Source organism: Calypte anna, chromosome 1 (assembly GCF_003957555.1).
Source record: "Calypte anna isolate BGI_N300 chromosome 1, bCalAnn1_v1.p, whole genome shotgun sequence".
NCBI classification, from domain to species: Eukaryota; Metazoa; Chordata; class Aves; order Apodiformes; family Trochilidae; genus Calypte; species Calypte anna.
The window spans coordinates 173,865,241-173,881,367 of NC_044244.1; the positions used below are offsets into that span (position 1 = coordinate 173,865,241).

The following is a 16,127-nucleotide window of genomic DNA, read 5'->3' on the forward strand; positions in this document are numbered from 1 at the left end:
GCAGGTGTGAGGCCAGTATGTACTTGAGCAGCCATTGTGTTCACTAGAGCTTTTTACATTCACATCTGAAGTCACCATCAAGGTCTGCATTAGAAGCATCTGGGAGTACTGCAGTCCTTGATCTGGTTCTTCCTGTACTCACAGTCCAGCTGGCTCTGCTGGCCTCCTGATGAAGCCATTAGGTATGTTGGGGCAAATGGTGTCCCATGTGATCCAGGGAGTAGGCTCTGGTTGCATCTGGGAATTGCACTTTTGCAAGATTACTCTCTGCCTCACTGCAGAAGTGAGTTCAGCTTTGAGTTGAGCTTTGGGCAACCATTCAAGGACACTGTAAGCACATCCAGCCTGTGCTCCCCAAGCTAAACCATGGTCTGAAGAGGAACTACAGGACTGAAAGACACAGATGCAGTGTCCCTCTAGGAACTGCAGCAAAGCAACTCAGTTCAAGCCTGGGTAGGAAAATGCTGTGCCCAAAGGAAGATAGAATCAGCAGAAGCCTTCACAGGGACTACTGATGATTGAAAACATTGGTAACAGGAACTAAGGCTGGACAAGCATCCTTCCCTGAGAGTGACTAAGAGGTCAGGTCACCATCCAAAAAAAGTAAGTAATAGAGTTGGTCCCATCTTGCAGCAGGGAGAGAGATTCTATGAGACTTTTTATTCACAGACTAAGAAGTGAGTAAAAAGCTTCTCAACCTGGAAGCCTCAGTGCAGTCAGTAAGAGGGCTTCTTCCTAACAAGAGCTCCAGGAGTACCTTTCTGCAAGGTACAAAAAGCCTGAGCAGGCATTTAGTCTTTCTTCAGCAGAAACTGCTTTGAGTCTCTAGTGCAGATAGATGCTTCTGGATGGTGTGCACCAGCACAAAACACAGCTTCTGGTTAGAACCAATCTTCTGCTCACAGGAAGCTCCGGAGTGGCCTGGAGCAGCCAGGATCCTGTTACTTTTTCACCCCAGGGCTTTTCAAACAGCTTGCCTGGGTGTGCCTTATGTGATATTGCCATACTGATGTCCCACCTTCCTGCCAGAGGTGAGGCATGAGGGAGTCCTTATCAAGAGGACACCACCACTTGCACCTGGGCCATGCTTGCAAACTTGGTGCCTGTACAGATAATGAATTTAATTTGCAGGCCATGTGTCTTATGCAAGGTAGACATAACCACTAGGTCCTCCAGAGTCAGTTACTCTTCCATTATCACCAATGTGAATATTTGCAGCTAAGTGTGAACAGTTTTTAGATCTTCAGTCATAGTGTTTTTATTATCCATGGATGCTGCTATTTTATATTCTGTGTTAGTATTCAAATAATATTGCATATGAATAGCCTAGGATGAAATAGACCAACCAGTGAATAATTTTAAGTACAGACCTCATAATATAGAAAAAAGTTTGGTAAAGTCTGACCCCTTGCACTTTCACTGTAGTGAGCACATCATATTTCAGAGTGGTTCTGTTGATGTGTGTTTGTTGCATCTTACTAATTCAGTTACGTCCATGAGATGCTTTGCCAACAAGAGAGCAAGGGAACAAATGCATTGGTGAGCAGAGATAATGCACATTCAGATAAATTTTCTTTGCTTACTCAAGCAAGTGGAGTTTTTAATTATTTATAGTACTAAGTACAAGTTAAATGTACCACAGCATACTTTCTGCAGCTAATTCCATGTTAGCAATTTAACCCCTCATTTCAGTACCACCTCTGTGATATAAATTGGGTTGAGAAGTGAGACAAGAAAGTGAAAAAATGGGCCTTTTTGTGTGGATCAGTGTTGCCAAAAGGTTGCAAAGTTCTGTACAGTCAAGGGGCCAAAAGGGTGGATTTGAGGAGGGTGTGTTTTTTGTGTTAAGTACAAGCTATCAACATCTGGTGCAGAAAAGAACCATGAATCACACATGGACTGACCAGGGCCACTTCTGTCTGTGAACACTTCTGCCCTCCCTGTTCCATCAGAGTCAAGGCAAAACATCTGTACCACCCAGAGGAAGGTATTATTCACAGTTAGAACATATCTGTAGAACAGTATAGACAACACTCTCTGGACTCTTGCCTCTTGAGAATAACAAACCTCAGACATACTTAGGTTCAGAAGCCTAAGAGATCAGGGCAACTCAGAGTCCTGGTCATCCCCAGAGTATTCTATCCTCTGCCCTGTCATAACAACAAAGATACAACCACTGCTTGGTGAGTGGACATTTTCACAAGCATTCCTCCTGCTGCATTTGATCTGAGGCATTCTGAAATCAATATATTTAGTCTGGTGTTTGAACAATACACTTTTTAACACACTCCATTTTCCTTTGGCTGGAATTATTCGATTGTAAAAGGGATTATTCATGTCTTGTGTTAATAAAGGTATTTCTGACTTAAGAGCTCTTCTCCTTTTTGTGTCTTTTTTATCTTTGAAAGAGATGGGCCTTGAAAAGCTGTAGGTCCCAGTCTGATCACAAATGATTCTGAGAACCAGAATATTCAGTCACTCAAGTCAGTCTTAGGCAAGAAAAATCAGGGATCTCACTAAGCAACAGAATAAGGCAAAACTTCCAGCAGAATGAGATGCTACACACTGTAAAATGCATTGAAAATCAACGTGGCATAAAATCTAATTGTAGATTCAGGAAGGTTGGTCAGTTTCTTTTTGAAGGAGGTGGCCCTCATCCAAAAGGCATCACATGACCAGTGATGCTTCCTGATGATGGGAGCCCTTGCTGTGGGCTGACATTAGTGGGAGGACAAGACCTGCAGCTGTGCAGGTTTCAAAACTAAAGGAAAAAAAGAGAGATACAGCAAGCATGTACTGCTAGAGAAGTCAGGTTTTAATCTTCCTGAAATTCAGATTCTGTTCTGCAGTAACAGAAGCAAGACAGTAGAACAGGTTAACAATCTTGAAGCCACCCAGACCCTGCTGGGTTCACACACAGCATGGGAATCTCATCTGACACTGCCCAAACAGAGGAGCCCTCCCTCTTAGCACCAACCTGTCAGACCACTGGAACACAGGATGGCTGAGCTGCTGGACATCTCTGCACATCTCCAGCAAGTTCCATTTGTTTTGAGGTAACCAACTCTTGCAGCACTGTCTTAAACACTCCCTGTGACCCTTTTCAACTGTGTGGGTTAGTTTGGTTTTTTTAAAAAAAGTTAATCAGATCTGTTCATCCAAATGTTTTTAATCAGCTGACCATCTAAAATAAATGCAAATGCTTTAATTGTACAATTTCAGCCCGTGATGTTTTGACATATATTCTGAGACCCTGAAAAGAGTAATCTGATTTTACCTCAACCTAAAATAAATAAGAGCCTTGGAACAAAGTTTGAATGCCACCTAGTTAAGAGCTAGCCAATTCAGGAGAGGAGAAACAAAAACACAACACGCCCCCAATTTAACAGAATAAAAAAGAACAGGCTTTTGTTTTGTTTCTTAAAGAAAAGCAAAGATTTTACTTCAACACTTATTGGTCCAGAACTGTTGATCTAAAGTTTTTCAATTCCCTTTTAAAGAACAACTTGCACAACACTAAATACAACAAATCCCTACTGAACAAGTTCAATACACAAACGAAGCACAGCTTGCAAAAATTCATAAGACTTAACAAATACTCCTGAAGAGATTATTCAGGGGATCAAACTGCTGCAATATCATAGTAATACTTCAATAAGCATCTACACCATTCAGGTAACCTCTGTTCTGAAAGGAGGTTTAATACAAACTTTTGTTTTAAAAGCAAACAGTGGGATTCAACACTAACATAATACAGGGTTTGGATTCTTTTCCCAGTCAATTCCAAGTTCATCTGGATTGGCTGAAAACCTGAGAAATCCAGCACTACAGCTGATTAGCTATCAGTTGTCTTAATAGAAGAATTTGAACTTTTTTTTTTTTTTAAATACTACATAAAGGAAAAAACGCACAATTACACATTAGTTTTTGGATGCAATTGCTATTTTGAGTGAAAAGCTTTAAGATGTAATTTAGTCACTTGAAAATAAGTGATACTCTCATCTGTACTTCTGTATCATTTGTAAGAGCTTGGTCCTTACAACTCCACAGAACAAGGCTGAACTCTCAGTTGCCCACGTTCCACCTAGTTCTTCTCTACAGCATTTGCTATTTGCCTCTTTTGGAACTTTAAACACAATCTTTTACAAGCTTTGGACAGACAATGAAGCATTTCAAACCTACTCAACTGGCAGCTAATGAATAGATGACAGGAGGATCACACAATTTGCACTTTTCCAAGCCACTGGATCTACTAGTTCATGGCATGCTGTCTTTGCCTTTAGTTCAAGATTCTATGGGGCATCAGTTTCTCATATCCCTGAGCAATTGCTGTTGGGTCACACCACTGTACGGGCTCAAATTCAAGATTTTTATTTTACAACTTCCATAGAAAGTAACTGACTTTCTTCAATGATTGTCATCAAAGAGTGACTTGCTTAACAGTAAATGCTTATATAGAAAAAATGTTAATTTGGTGGAAGACTTTGGTAGGAAAGGGGTGGATAGCTAATCATTATTAGAAACTTACTTAGTAAAAAAGTAAACAGTAAAATGAAATTTTAAAAAGACTCAAAAAATAGTCCTCCAGATTTGCTTACATGTTTGCAGACACCCAAGCAGCTCAAAATCTCAAAAGTGCAAACAAGAAATATGTAAAAGCAGCAACTTTCCTTTTCTTTTAAACATTGAGATTCTTCGTATTTATATAAAACACACGTCCTATTCCTCCTTCAGCACCAGGTTCATCAGCAGGTTACCAATCTGTTCTGATTATCCAGGTGCTCCTTGAAACTGTTGCTGCCTTTGTTCCAAAGCCTGCTGACTTAACAGTCGCTGCTGTTTCTGTAGAAACTGAACTACTTCTGGACTTCTCAGTAGGGACTGCAAGAAAGAGAAAGTGGACTTTAAAGGACACATATATATGTTAAATAGCTACCACAGTGATTATGGTATAGTATTTTTCCATTAAATCAAATTAAATCAATTTGCACATTACCCATTGCTGTGGTTTAAGCCCAATAAACTATTAAACATCACAAAGCCTCTCACTCCCCCCACAGTGGGACAAAGCACTGTTCAGCAATACCTGAAAAAATTGCTGTGGTATCAACACTTTTTTTCATCACAAACACAAAGCATAGTCCCATACAAGCTACTATGAAGAAAATTATCTACATCTCAGTAAAAATCAGTAAGCCCCTATAAATGAATTTGAGCTGAATTAAATGTTAAAGAATTACTAAATATGCTCACAAAAACAGTCTAGAAATCGTTTTCAGTACATCAGCAGGCAAGAAAAAGCATTAATACACATTCTGAAAGCAGATTCAGAACATAAAGAATATACAGTATCACAAAAAGCAAATGGAGTAATCTACTGATACACTGAAAACACTTCAAAATTGTTCTTCAATTTTGAGCCAATTTTTGCATTTTCCATTCCAAACAGCTCGAAATCCCTCTAATAAATAAAACATTGTAATTCTACAGCAAAGCAGATGTGCTTGTAAGAGCTCAATGTTTTTAGTCATACAGTTTACTTTTAGGTAGCCCTGTGAGGAACAGGGAATTGGCCTCAATGATTCTTACAGGTCCCTTCCAACCTCAGACATTTTCTGACTGTGTTTCACTGAGTGTTCAATAATTTCCCAACATGCCAAAACAGTAGTCCAGCCACAAGGAACAAGTTAAACAAAACCCTCTGTTTTCAGCCAAACGACAGAAGTACTGAAAAACCACTGGCATCTGACTCCTGGCCTGAAAAACTGCTGTCTGAGGCTCAGCTCTGGTTGTTCACTCTCATTCCTGCATGGTGGCAGCTCAAGTGTTTATAAACTCTAACAGCAAATCAGGTTGCAAATTAATCCAGAAAGTAACAGAAAAAAAAAGTTATTTTTTAGCTGAATTAATTCCTTACACTGCTTTACCATTATGCATGGTACTGCAACTCCATAATCCAGATTTACATTCAAAAGGCCCAGCAACTTTCAGGAGAGGGTCTAGAACTTCATGCTACTACGGGCAATTCTGCAGAGATTATATGGAAAAAAAGCCATTCTGCATAAAACTCACACCTCAAGCAGCTCTGAGAAAGTAAGCTAAGTGAACTGGCCACTTACAACACTTACTATTATAAGAGGCTCACTGAACAGATGCACAGCCACCTTCCCCTTACTGTACATGAGCTTTACCAATTCACTTCACTGCACAGGGTAGGTTCTGCAGTGAGGAGTCCTTAATCTGCTGTTCCATGACACTGAGGTGCTTCAGAATCTCCATCCACAACTTGCAGCTTTTCAGCTCCTCACCTCAGTTCTCTACATCTTTATGTCAGTGCAAGCTGCACATCCAGGCAGATGTGGGCCACTACAAAAAGCCTCTCCTCACAGAGATTAGCCACACACAACAAATTTATGAATACACACAAAGGACCTGGAACTTCTAAGTGAAAAATTTAAAAACCCCATGTACTTAGTATTTTAGTAGGGCAGTGATCATTGCTTTAGTCATCTTATTATCCTTCACACATAAGCTGAAAAACACTTCTGCTCTGCAGCCTATTCTAAATTTGGAAACATGTACAGGTATCACACAATCATTAAACTGATTTTCACCTTTCACAAGGGTGACAGCTGACAGCTAAATACTGTTACACTACCTTGATATATTGGAGTTCAAAACCTTAAAAAAAACCCAACTCACCAGCCTCTTTTTATTCAATACTTGTTCTAGAAGAGTAGGCCTTGCTGGGCGATCTCCAACAGCTCCTGTCCTCTGTTTTGTAACAGAAACTGAACCTTCAACACTATCCTGCATATGAAAAGAAAATTAAAAAAAATAACATGATACTATAAAACCCAATATAATGATACATTTACTTTTCACCACAGCAAGCCTCCAGAGTAAAGAATGTTTGCCTCATTAATCTGCAGAGGAAAATAACAGCATAAGAATGGAGACATACCTATTTAAGAATTGGCCTCTTCTTTCTGTATTATTGTCACTATTTCACCAGTCGCAGGGAAGCAATACAGCTAAGTTAGTCTTCCAAACTGCAAAACTAACTAGGTTACTATGGCTAATTAGTGGCTTGAATTTGACTACATATCTTCAAAATCAAGCAATTCTGAACCACCCAATCTCCAGTTTGTGAAGGTGAATGATATTTAACATTTACCATTGGGTAGGACTGACAGTAACATTTTTAATAGCAAAACATAACATAACATACTTCAGAATAACATTATAAACTTGTTAAAGCTATAGGCAAGAGACAGTAAAATACACACATTTTTCTTTGCAAGTTTATTCTGTTCCTTGTGCATTTGCCATTCATATGAATTTGACTGGTCTTTTAAACAACATGGCTCTACAATTTGCTGTAGAAAAAAATATTTGAGTTTGGAAAATTTCAACCAATGTTGAATACCATGTCTATTAAATTCAAAACCTTCTGACACTTCCATTTAATCAAAAGGGACCAATGTAAGAAGAACAACAAAGCACTCCAGTATCTTTCACTTCAGTCCTGTCCACGGTAGTGAAAAATGTAACTTCTGTTAGAAATCCAACTGACCCCACAAGATGCCAGTATCTTGAAAGGCCAGGAATCAGTGGTTCACTAGGTCTTCTAATGTAAAAACCAACTGGCAAATTAAGGTAACAGCAGCAAGTTTCAAAACCAAGAAAATCATTCAAACCATGCAGCAGACCTGAATAAACTAATCAGAATGAAACTGATGCTGAGTTTACAATGGTCCAACAAAAATCTGAAAAAGTAAAGTACAGGGAACAGACATTACTTAGTTACAAAGTACATCAGTAAAGCCGCACCTGTCTCAACCAAGTGCTTTAAGCTGAAAAGGAAGGAAGCTGAGAAAATATTCCCTAGCAACATCAGGTACAAATTTCTGTCCTTTTTCTTATGGACTTGCTTTCATTTCGCCCCTATACTCAGCCCTGGTGAGGCCACACCTCGAGTACTGTGTCCAGTTCTGGGCCCCTCAGTTCAGGAAGGATATTGAGGTCCTGCAGTAGGTTCAAAGGAGGGCAACCAGGCTGGTGAAGGGACTCGAGCACAGACCCTATGAGGAGAGGCTGAGGGAGCTGGGGCTGTTCAGCCTAAAGAAGAGGCGGCTCAGGGGAGACCTCATCACTCTCTACAACTACCTGAAAGGAGGTTGTAGCCAGGTGGGGGTTGGTCTCTTTTCCCAGGCAACTCTCAGCAAGACAAGAGGGCATGGTCTTAAGTTGTGCCAGGGGAAGTTTAGGTTGGATATTAGAAAGAATTTCTTTATGAAGAGGGTGATCAGACATTGGAATGGGCTGCCCAGGGAAGTAGTGGATTCTCTGCCCCTGGAGATATTTAAAAAGAGACTGGATGTGGCACTCAGTGCCATGGTCTGGTAACTGCAGCGGTGGTTCAAGGGTTGGACTTGATGATCTCTGAGGTCCCTTCCAACCCAGCCAATTCTATGGCAAATTTTACAGACAAAAACGATTCCTTGGTTACTATTTCATTTTTATAAGAAAAGCCGAAAAAGGAAAGGGTTTTATGGTTAGTTTGCAGTTAGATCAGTTCCCAGTCACACAACTGCAGAGGGAGCTGTGCAGACAAAAAGAGTTGCTCTTAGCAGGAGTGCCAGGTAACATTTTTTTTCCTCCTGGCAACCACTACTTTATGCTTGTCCTTTCAAGCACAAACTAGCTACCACCCTCAGAAGTAAAACCACTTCCCTCTTTCTGCCTCATCCAAATTCAGGATCTTAAAAGCTAACTCGGTACAGGTAACCACCAGGAGCTGTGTTATCATGGCAGAGGCACAAACTGTAGAAAAAAAATATCTGAACAGTTCAACATTACCATCTGTTCTCCCACTGGCAATATTACCCCATCTGAAAATCATACACAAGCTTATGAGAGCAAGTATGGACTATTAGTGGTCTAAATATCTGACTGCCACTTTATATTAAAAAACTGACACGCATTTTGAAGAACTGTCGCAACTGATTTTTATGTGCAACATAATCTGATACCCAGCTGTCTTTTGTTACTTTAAAACCCCAAATTTCAGTGCCAGCTAGGCAAGAGGACAGAAATCTCTTTCAGATCTATACTTCCATCTCGTGAAATAAACATACGCTGCTCTGCGAAGCGGCTTTTAGCAATTTTTTTTTTTCCTGGGATTTTCTGGCTCATTTGTAAATTGCTACAACTTCTATCAGAAAAGGGACTGGCTCTCGCAATAAAAAAAAACAAAACAAAAAGCCAGTTCTAGGTCTGCCCTTCACTGCCTGTACCAGAGACCTTTCCCCCCTTCTCCTGGGCAGAAAGGCCCCGCTCCGACCGACAGAAACCCATCACCCCCGGGAAGCTTCCCCTCTCCTCCCTTCCTCCGCCCTCCCCTTCTCCACCCGCGGAGGCCCCGCTGCCCCCACACCGCCGCCGCCTCACCCACCTCGGCCCTCGGGCCGCCCCCCGCCGCGGCCGCTGCGCCGCCCCCCAGGGCCTGGTCGCTCTTCTTGCGCTTGTACTTGTCCTTGTAGATCTTGTTGCGGTGCCGTTTGCACATCCAGGGCTTGCGCTGCTTCACCACCTGCGTGGTGGTCTCGCTGCAGCCCTGGTAGTTGCAGCTCTTGCAGACTCCGACCACCGCCCCTTCGCCGCTCGAAGCCGCCACGGTCACCGCAGTCGCCGCCGCCGCCGCCTCCTCCTCCTCCAGCTCCTCCGGACTGGCTGTGCTCTCACCGCCCGCCGCCTCGGCCTCTTCCCCCGCCTCTGTCTCACCGTCTCCGGGACCCCCCAGCTCGCAGAATAACATGAGGCCGCCGCTACCGGGGGGCGCCAGCGGCGGGTCGGCGACTGGGAGCGGCAGCACCGGCAGCATCCCTCCCCCGGCCGCCGCCTCCTCCCCGCCGCCCGGCTGCATCACGAGCAGCGCCAGCTGCGGCGGCGAGGAGGAGGAGGCGAAGGAGGAGGAAGCGGAGGAAGGGGGAATCGGCGGCGGGGCTGGCGGGCAAGGAGGGCGCCGGTCACCGTGACCGCTGCGAGGATTGCGCGCACCCGGTCCCAGCGCGCACGCGCCTCGGCGGCCCTGGCGTGTCCCGGGGAAGGCGGGGCGGGTGCGCGCGCCTCGGAGTGACGACACAGAGCCCGAGGACCAGGGTTCGAATCCGGGTCCGGGTCTGGGTCCGGGTCTCGGTTCCTCCTGCCTTGGGGCCGCGGAAGCACCACAAACGCGAAGCCCTCGTGTTCTTCTTAGCGCGAAGTAGCCGCTGGGGGCCATGTTACAGTCACCGCGGCCGTTGGGTCCCGTCAGCCTGTGCAGCCGTTCCCAGTAGAGTGGGAGGGGGGGACCCAAAGGGCCCTGCAGGTGCTGTCCCGGGGCTGTGCTGTGCCCTCCGTCTCCATCCCCTGTCACCTGGGGTATGGGTGCAGTTTGGTATCTTCTCCCTCTTAGACTTCTTATGGCCTCCATCCTGTTGTTGTTGTACCTTTCAGCTTGATGCTCATTGAGCCTTTTCTCCCTTAACGTGCCTCAGTTCTCTCCTTTGCTCACTTACACGTCGTTCTTTGGATGCTTTTTCAGTATTACAACGTTCATCTGAGCAGCTAAGACCCATCTTCACCCAGTTTATGCCATTACAAATAGATTAATCCAAAGTAAATGTTCTTATTTTGCAATGCAAACGAACGCCGCGTCTATAATCTCAGCCATTTCTTCAGTCCTCAGTCCAGTCCTTTTTTCCCCCCAACAGTCTTCAACATTTTATTCCAAGAATAAACACAGGTATCGTGCCTCCTTTCAGTTTTCATTAGAATTTCTCCCAATTCACAGGCATTGGATCTTCCTCACTCCTGCAGAAACGTCCCACCAGCCTCCTTGATCACCAATCACTTGCCCCACTTCGTTTTTCTGAACTCATTACTCTCCCTAAATTCTTGACTTTTCCTTTGCACGCCTCATTTCATCCCATATTAAAGAAACAGTGCTGCCTCCTTTTGCTCTCTGGCAACTACCAGGGTTCCCTTTTCCTGCCATCAAATAAATGTGCTGTTTATGGTTGTAGCCCTTCGGTTTCACCCCTGACTCTGCCATAATACAGTTTTTCTCCTGGCAGAATAACTAAAGATGTGGTACAGCCCCAGACAAGTTACAGCAAACTGAGTTGCTCTATCCTCAGCACCTTTTACACACCAGTCATCCTTAACAGAAGCAAGATCACTCCCAGTTGTAGTGTTTAAAATGGAATTAAAGACACTTTCTTTTTTTATCTGTGGAGAATTGCTTTCCCCACACGCTGCCTCAGTGCTTTTTCATCTCCATGCTGGGAGGACTTACAAGGCCCCTCTTCGGACTCAGCCTTGCATTTGTGCCAGTAGTGAAACGTGGAAAAAAATTACAGGTAGCCTTGTTGTCCTCTTGCCTCTTACCTCTTAAGATGGGAGCTCCTCGAGGCAGAGTTTGTCTCTAATTTTTTGTTCACTTAGTTCCATTGATGTAATTCTAGTTTACTTATTTTGCCTTAAATGCATCTTTGAAAATTGAAAACTACTTGAAGTTCTAAGTGCCCCTGATATTAATAAAAATAAAACCAAAATTAATTAATTAAAAAAAGGCTTTTCCCCCAGCAATGTTCCCTGCATGTAGCCACTCTGTAATTAATGAAAATCCAAATAAGAGTTTGGAAGTTGATAACCTTTAAATCTCAGGTAGAAGAATTGCTTGTGCCCTTCCCCAACACTTCTCTGAAGTCCCACTGAGACAGACCAATAGACTGAAGCACTTCAAAGCTTAATGAGAAGGTTATTTCCAGAGTGAAGCTTTCCAAGCAAATGCATGGCTAAAAACTCCCTCCCTTTTGAATTGGGTGGATTCTATATCAGGCAACCTGGTAACACACAGGGATCTGATTGGAGACTGTGCCTGGAAGCATACTTGAGCTCCTTAGTTCTTGTTTTCCTCATCTGAGGAAAAAAGAACAACAAACCTCAGAAAACTAACAATACCTTACAAAGATGTAGAGAGGGTTAATTAATTAGCAAATTGATTTGATATTTAATGTCCCTTTTACTGTACTGCAGCGTGAAGTATTATCCAGTTCTGTTTACTCCAGAACCTTATCATCTGCTTGCTTGAGGGCACAGAAACATAATTAAATTAGGGACAGCTAACAAATTAAGCCCTTCTTTAAAAAGTGCTATTGATGCTCTTATTTTCTGCTTGGTTTGCTCAGAAAAGAGAAACATTGTGATGGAAAAGAAATCAAGCAAAATATTAGCTTCCTTGGGCTGCACTGCTGGCTATCCAGCCCTTGGGGAAGGAAGGTCATATTCAGAAAATTGTCACTAGTCTGCACATCATTGCCATCCACCCAGAAGCAGCTGTATCATGTTTTGTCTTCCCAGGTGCAGTTAAGAGGAATGCCAAATGTGATTATTGAAATTTGGTAAGTTCATTTGTCCTTAGGTTGACAGCTTGTTGTTTATATAGATCCTGTAATTTCACACTATCTATTTAATTTGTTTTTGTGAAATTGTTCATTTTAATGTTTCAGATTTCTATGCCAGTTCTTAGTATCCAGTTCTTTGTCATCTTGGGAGACAACATGCATTAAAAAAAGCACATATCGGAAGGTAATGATCATTGGAGAGGCTGGTTTGTCTAGCTTACAGACCACGATAGTACTAATGAGTGTAGCTGCAGTAATATTTTCAAATTGTTAAAGTTATTTCAGCATTTTTCTGTGAGTAATAGTATGAATTCTGTCCTGTTTCTTCCCTTCCTTCCTTCCTTCCTTCCTTCCTTCCTTCCTTCCTTCCTCCTTCCTTCCTTCCTTCCTTCCTTCCTTCCTTCCTTCCTTCCTTCCTTCCTTCCTTCCTTCCTTCCTTCCTTCCTTCCTTCCTTCCTTCCTTCCTTCCTTCCTTCCTTCCTTCCTTCCTTCCTTCCTTCCTTCCTTCCTTCCTTCCTTCCTTCCTTCCTTCCTTCCTTCCTTCCTTCCTTCCTTCCTTCCTTCCTTCCTTCCTTCCTCCCTCCCTCCCTCCCTCCCTCCCTCCCTCCCTCCCTCCCTCCCTCCCTCCCTTCCTCCCTTCCTCCCTTCCTCCCTTTCTTCCTCCCTTTCTTCCTCTTTTCCTCTCTCTCTCTCCCTAGCTACCTATCTCTGTATCTAACTATATTTTAAATCAGAAGCACATTTGCCTTTATCATGTGTTTTAAAATCACAGGCCATACTAAGAACTTATGTAAGAAATGGGACTACAAAATTCATACATCCAGTATTGTGATACCAATTGCAAAGAAAACACAATCTAAATGCAAATTACTTTGTAACCTTCTTGTTCTGTTATAAAATGAAAAGATGGAGTCAAAGAGAGCATTTGGGTTTTCCAAGCAGCTATGAAAGTTACTTGAAATATAACAGGGGATTGAAGACTGCAGGAGGAAGGTGAGAACTAATAACTTTTAAAGCACATCTCTTCCTAAACATATCACTTGATGACGGAATCAAATTGCGAGTATATAGTCAAGAGAGATTTTGTACTTTATTGGACATCTTACTGCTTAATAATCTCCCCACTTATTCCTCTTCTCTGCTCTTGGGGTTCAAATCAAATGTCAGAGTGTTACAGTCGTGGGGAGGTTCAAAAGCTCAGCAGCCTCAAAACAAATCTCCCCTTGAAGGCAAAGTGCAGAGTGATCAGTGTGTGAACTGATACCAATTCCCAGGTGACAATGAGTGCTGAAGTCTTTATTCTGAATAGCAAAGCAAATTACTTTCAGCTACTGCAGTCAGATTGTTAAAACTTGGTGTTCAGTAGATGTGCAAAAGTTTGAGGCCAATTTTACAAAGCTATACGATTTATAAACATCTTGTTTTACACTATACAATTATTTCTGTTTCCCAACAACACTAGGAAGATGCTTAACTAAACTTTATGAATTACAGATAACCTTATTTTTGCAAATCATGAAAATAAAAATTCTAAATAGAGGTTTGGTTTGTATTATGGATATGTATTCTGCTTTTAGTATCTGTATGACATGAAATGGCTATCAGAAATGGGTTTCTTTCCCAGACCCTTCTCATTTTGTGTGGTTACCTCTGTCCCATGACAACAGATAAATAGATCTGCTGACCAATTTATAAATAAAAATACCATCTACAATAAAACCAATAAAAAATAAAGCTGAATAAAAGTGTGCAGGACAGGAATTAAAATATGCCTTGGATGTCACTGTGGACATTTATTAGCCCCTATGATCCCAACAGCTTTAATTCCTAGAACACTTCCAAATCTCAAAAACAGTGTTTCTTTTCAGTTGCTGAACTAAACCTTACCTGTAGCCCATCTTATTAGCCCATTTTTATTAGAGTATTTCAATTACAGTGAGTGTATGGGTGGTTGTTACCCATACCTGAGCAGGATTAGTGTCATTCTGGATGTTCTGTCCCCATGCAGGGTCAGCATCCTTGACTGTCTCCTGTTTTTTGTTCCATACCAACAGTGGGTTGTGGTATAGTATCTGCTAATTCTAGTTATTTCTGTTTTACAGAGTGATTGCTTCTCAATCTAAATCACTCAATTCAGGCCTACTTTAAAACAAAATGCCAGAATATCTCTCTCATCAAAACTGTGAAACTGAATTACAGGGAAGAAAATTGCTTACTATAGAAGAAGTAGGCGTAGTCACTCTGATTAATGAAGCAGTAAACAAAAGTAGTGTGATAAATTTAGAAAAAAAATAGAAAAAGGAAAATTTATCTCAGTTTAGACAATGGAATGTTCTCCTCCAGGAGAAATAAGGGGAGTCTTGCTTGTTAAGAAAGTTAAAACTAGATGGAAGCAAAGCTCTAGGTAAGGGAAGCAATTCTCTGTTGGCAGGGAAGGGAAGTGTGTTAGATGAGCTGCTCCATCTGTTGCTAACATCTGTGGCTGCCAAATACCAGCACTGCATACCTGTATCTGAATGTCAGCATCTTTTCCTTCCTTTTCTATAACAATTGGAGATGTTGCTCACAATATTTTGACCTCACTGCTGACATTGTTTCATGATCTAAGGGACTTGTGCCTTGGGGTCACTTGCACTGTACATTTACTCACACACATTGTGTTCCAAGTAGTCTGATTTCAGTCTAGCAGTGAAGTATTTCCCATATAGTTCTCATATAGTTTTTTTACATGTCGTTTCAAGCAAAAGTTGAATAAAGTTCTGGCGTAGTTATCTGAACAGTAAAATTTGTATTTTCTGGTTTTGGCTTAGTGCCACACATTTCTCACATGTTAGTATTATCAAAGGTGGCTTGTTTTTCTGAAAGATGTATTTCACACTGGAGAGTCCCTTTCATCCCCCCTTTACATGGGAGAGTCCCCCTTTCTTGCTTGAACTAGAGTTATTTTTGCAGACTTTTCCATCACTTTGTTGAAGCTGTGAAACCACATGCCAATTATTGTGCACAGTCCCAGAAGTTTTTTGGTTTGTTTTGTGTCTTGCTGCAGCAGTGGAGGTAGAACCCACTGGAGAAAAGGAGGGACAGAGATGCAGAATATTCCTGAGACAGGAAAGTCAAAATGGCCTTGTTTATGGAATTGCATGTTAAGAAGCATCAGTGGATAAGATCTGTAGGCTCCTCATTTGCATGCTTTGCTAGTCTGCCCTTCTCCTTTACAGAAAGTCAGGGAAAAAGCAGTGAAATTCATGGCTTTTTAACTCTTTTGTTGTATTCTACTCAATAACTTATTCCTGTTCTCTTTAAAATGCTTGGCAAATACAGGTACAAAGGGACTTCATACATAGGGACTTCAGTATGATCAGATTCAGACTATCTGAGATTGAAAGGGACTGATATTTGCAGGAGAGAAGGTAAGGAATTATCACTCTGCAGGACTGAAAAAGATTTTCCTCAGAAAATCTGTGCCTAGGAGGCTATTTCTTCACTGGTTTCTCAGACTGATGCAACAAATATACTAATATTTAGGAACAGGGATAACATATTTGGGGCAAGTACACTGTCTTTGCACTGTGTGCATGCAGCTATTCTCTGCCTTTCATTTGCCAACCAAGAACATGTCTAATGTGGACCTGAAGTCATGCATGCAAACATCTAAGATTAACAGCCTGGTGAAAG

At 42.0% G+C, this 16,127-nt stretch overlaps 1 protein-coding gene across 1 annotated transcript; it reads right to left on the bottom strand.

The window, feature by feature from the left end:
* Nucleotides 1–2,794: 2,794 nt before the first annotated feature.
* RFXAP (regulatory factor X associated protein) lies at nt 2,795–10,622 on the bottom strand. Its single transcript, XM_030460490.1, is given in 5 exon segments — nt 2,795–4,881; nt 6,703–6,810; nt 9,458–10,009; nt 10,012–10,256; nt 10,559–10,622. Coding segments are annotated over 5 exon segments (1,080 nt in total). The 3' UTR covers nt 2,795–4,770.
* Nucleotides 10,623–16,127: the final 5,505 nt, after the last annotated feature.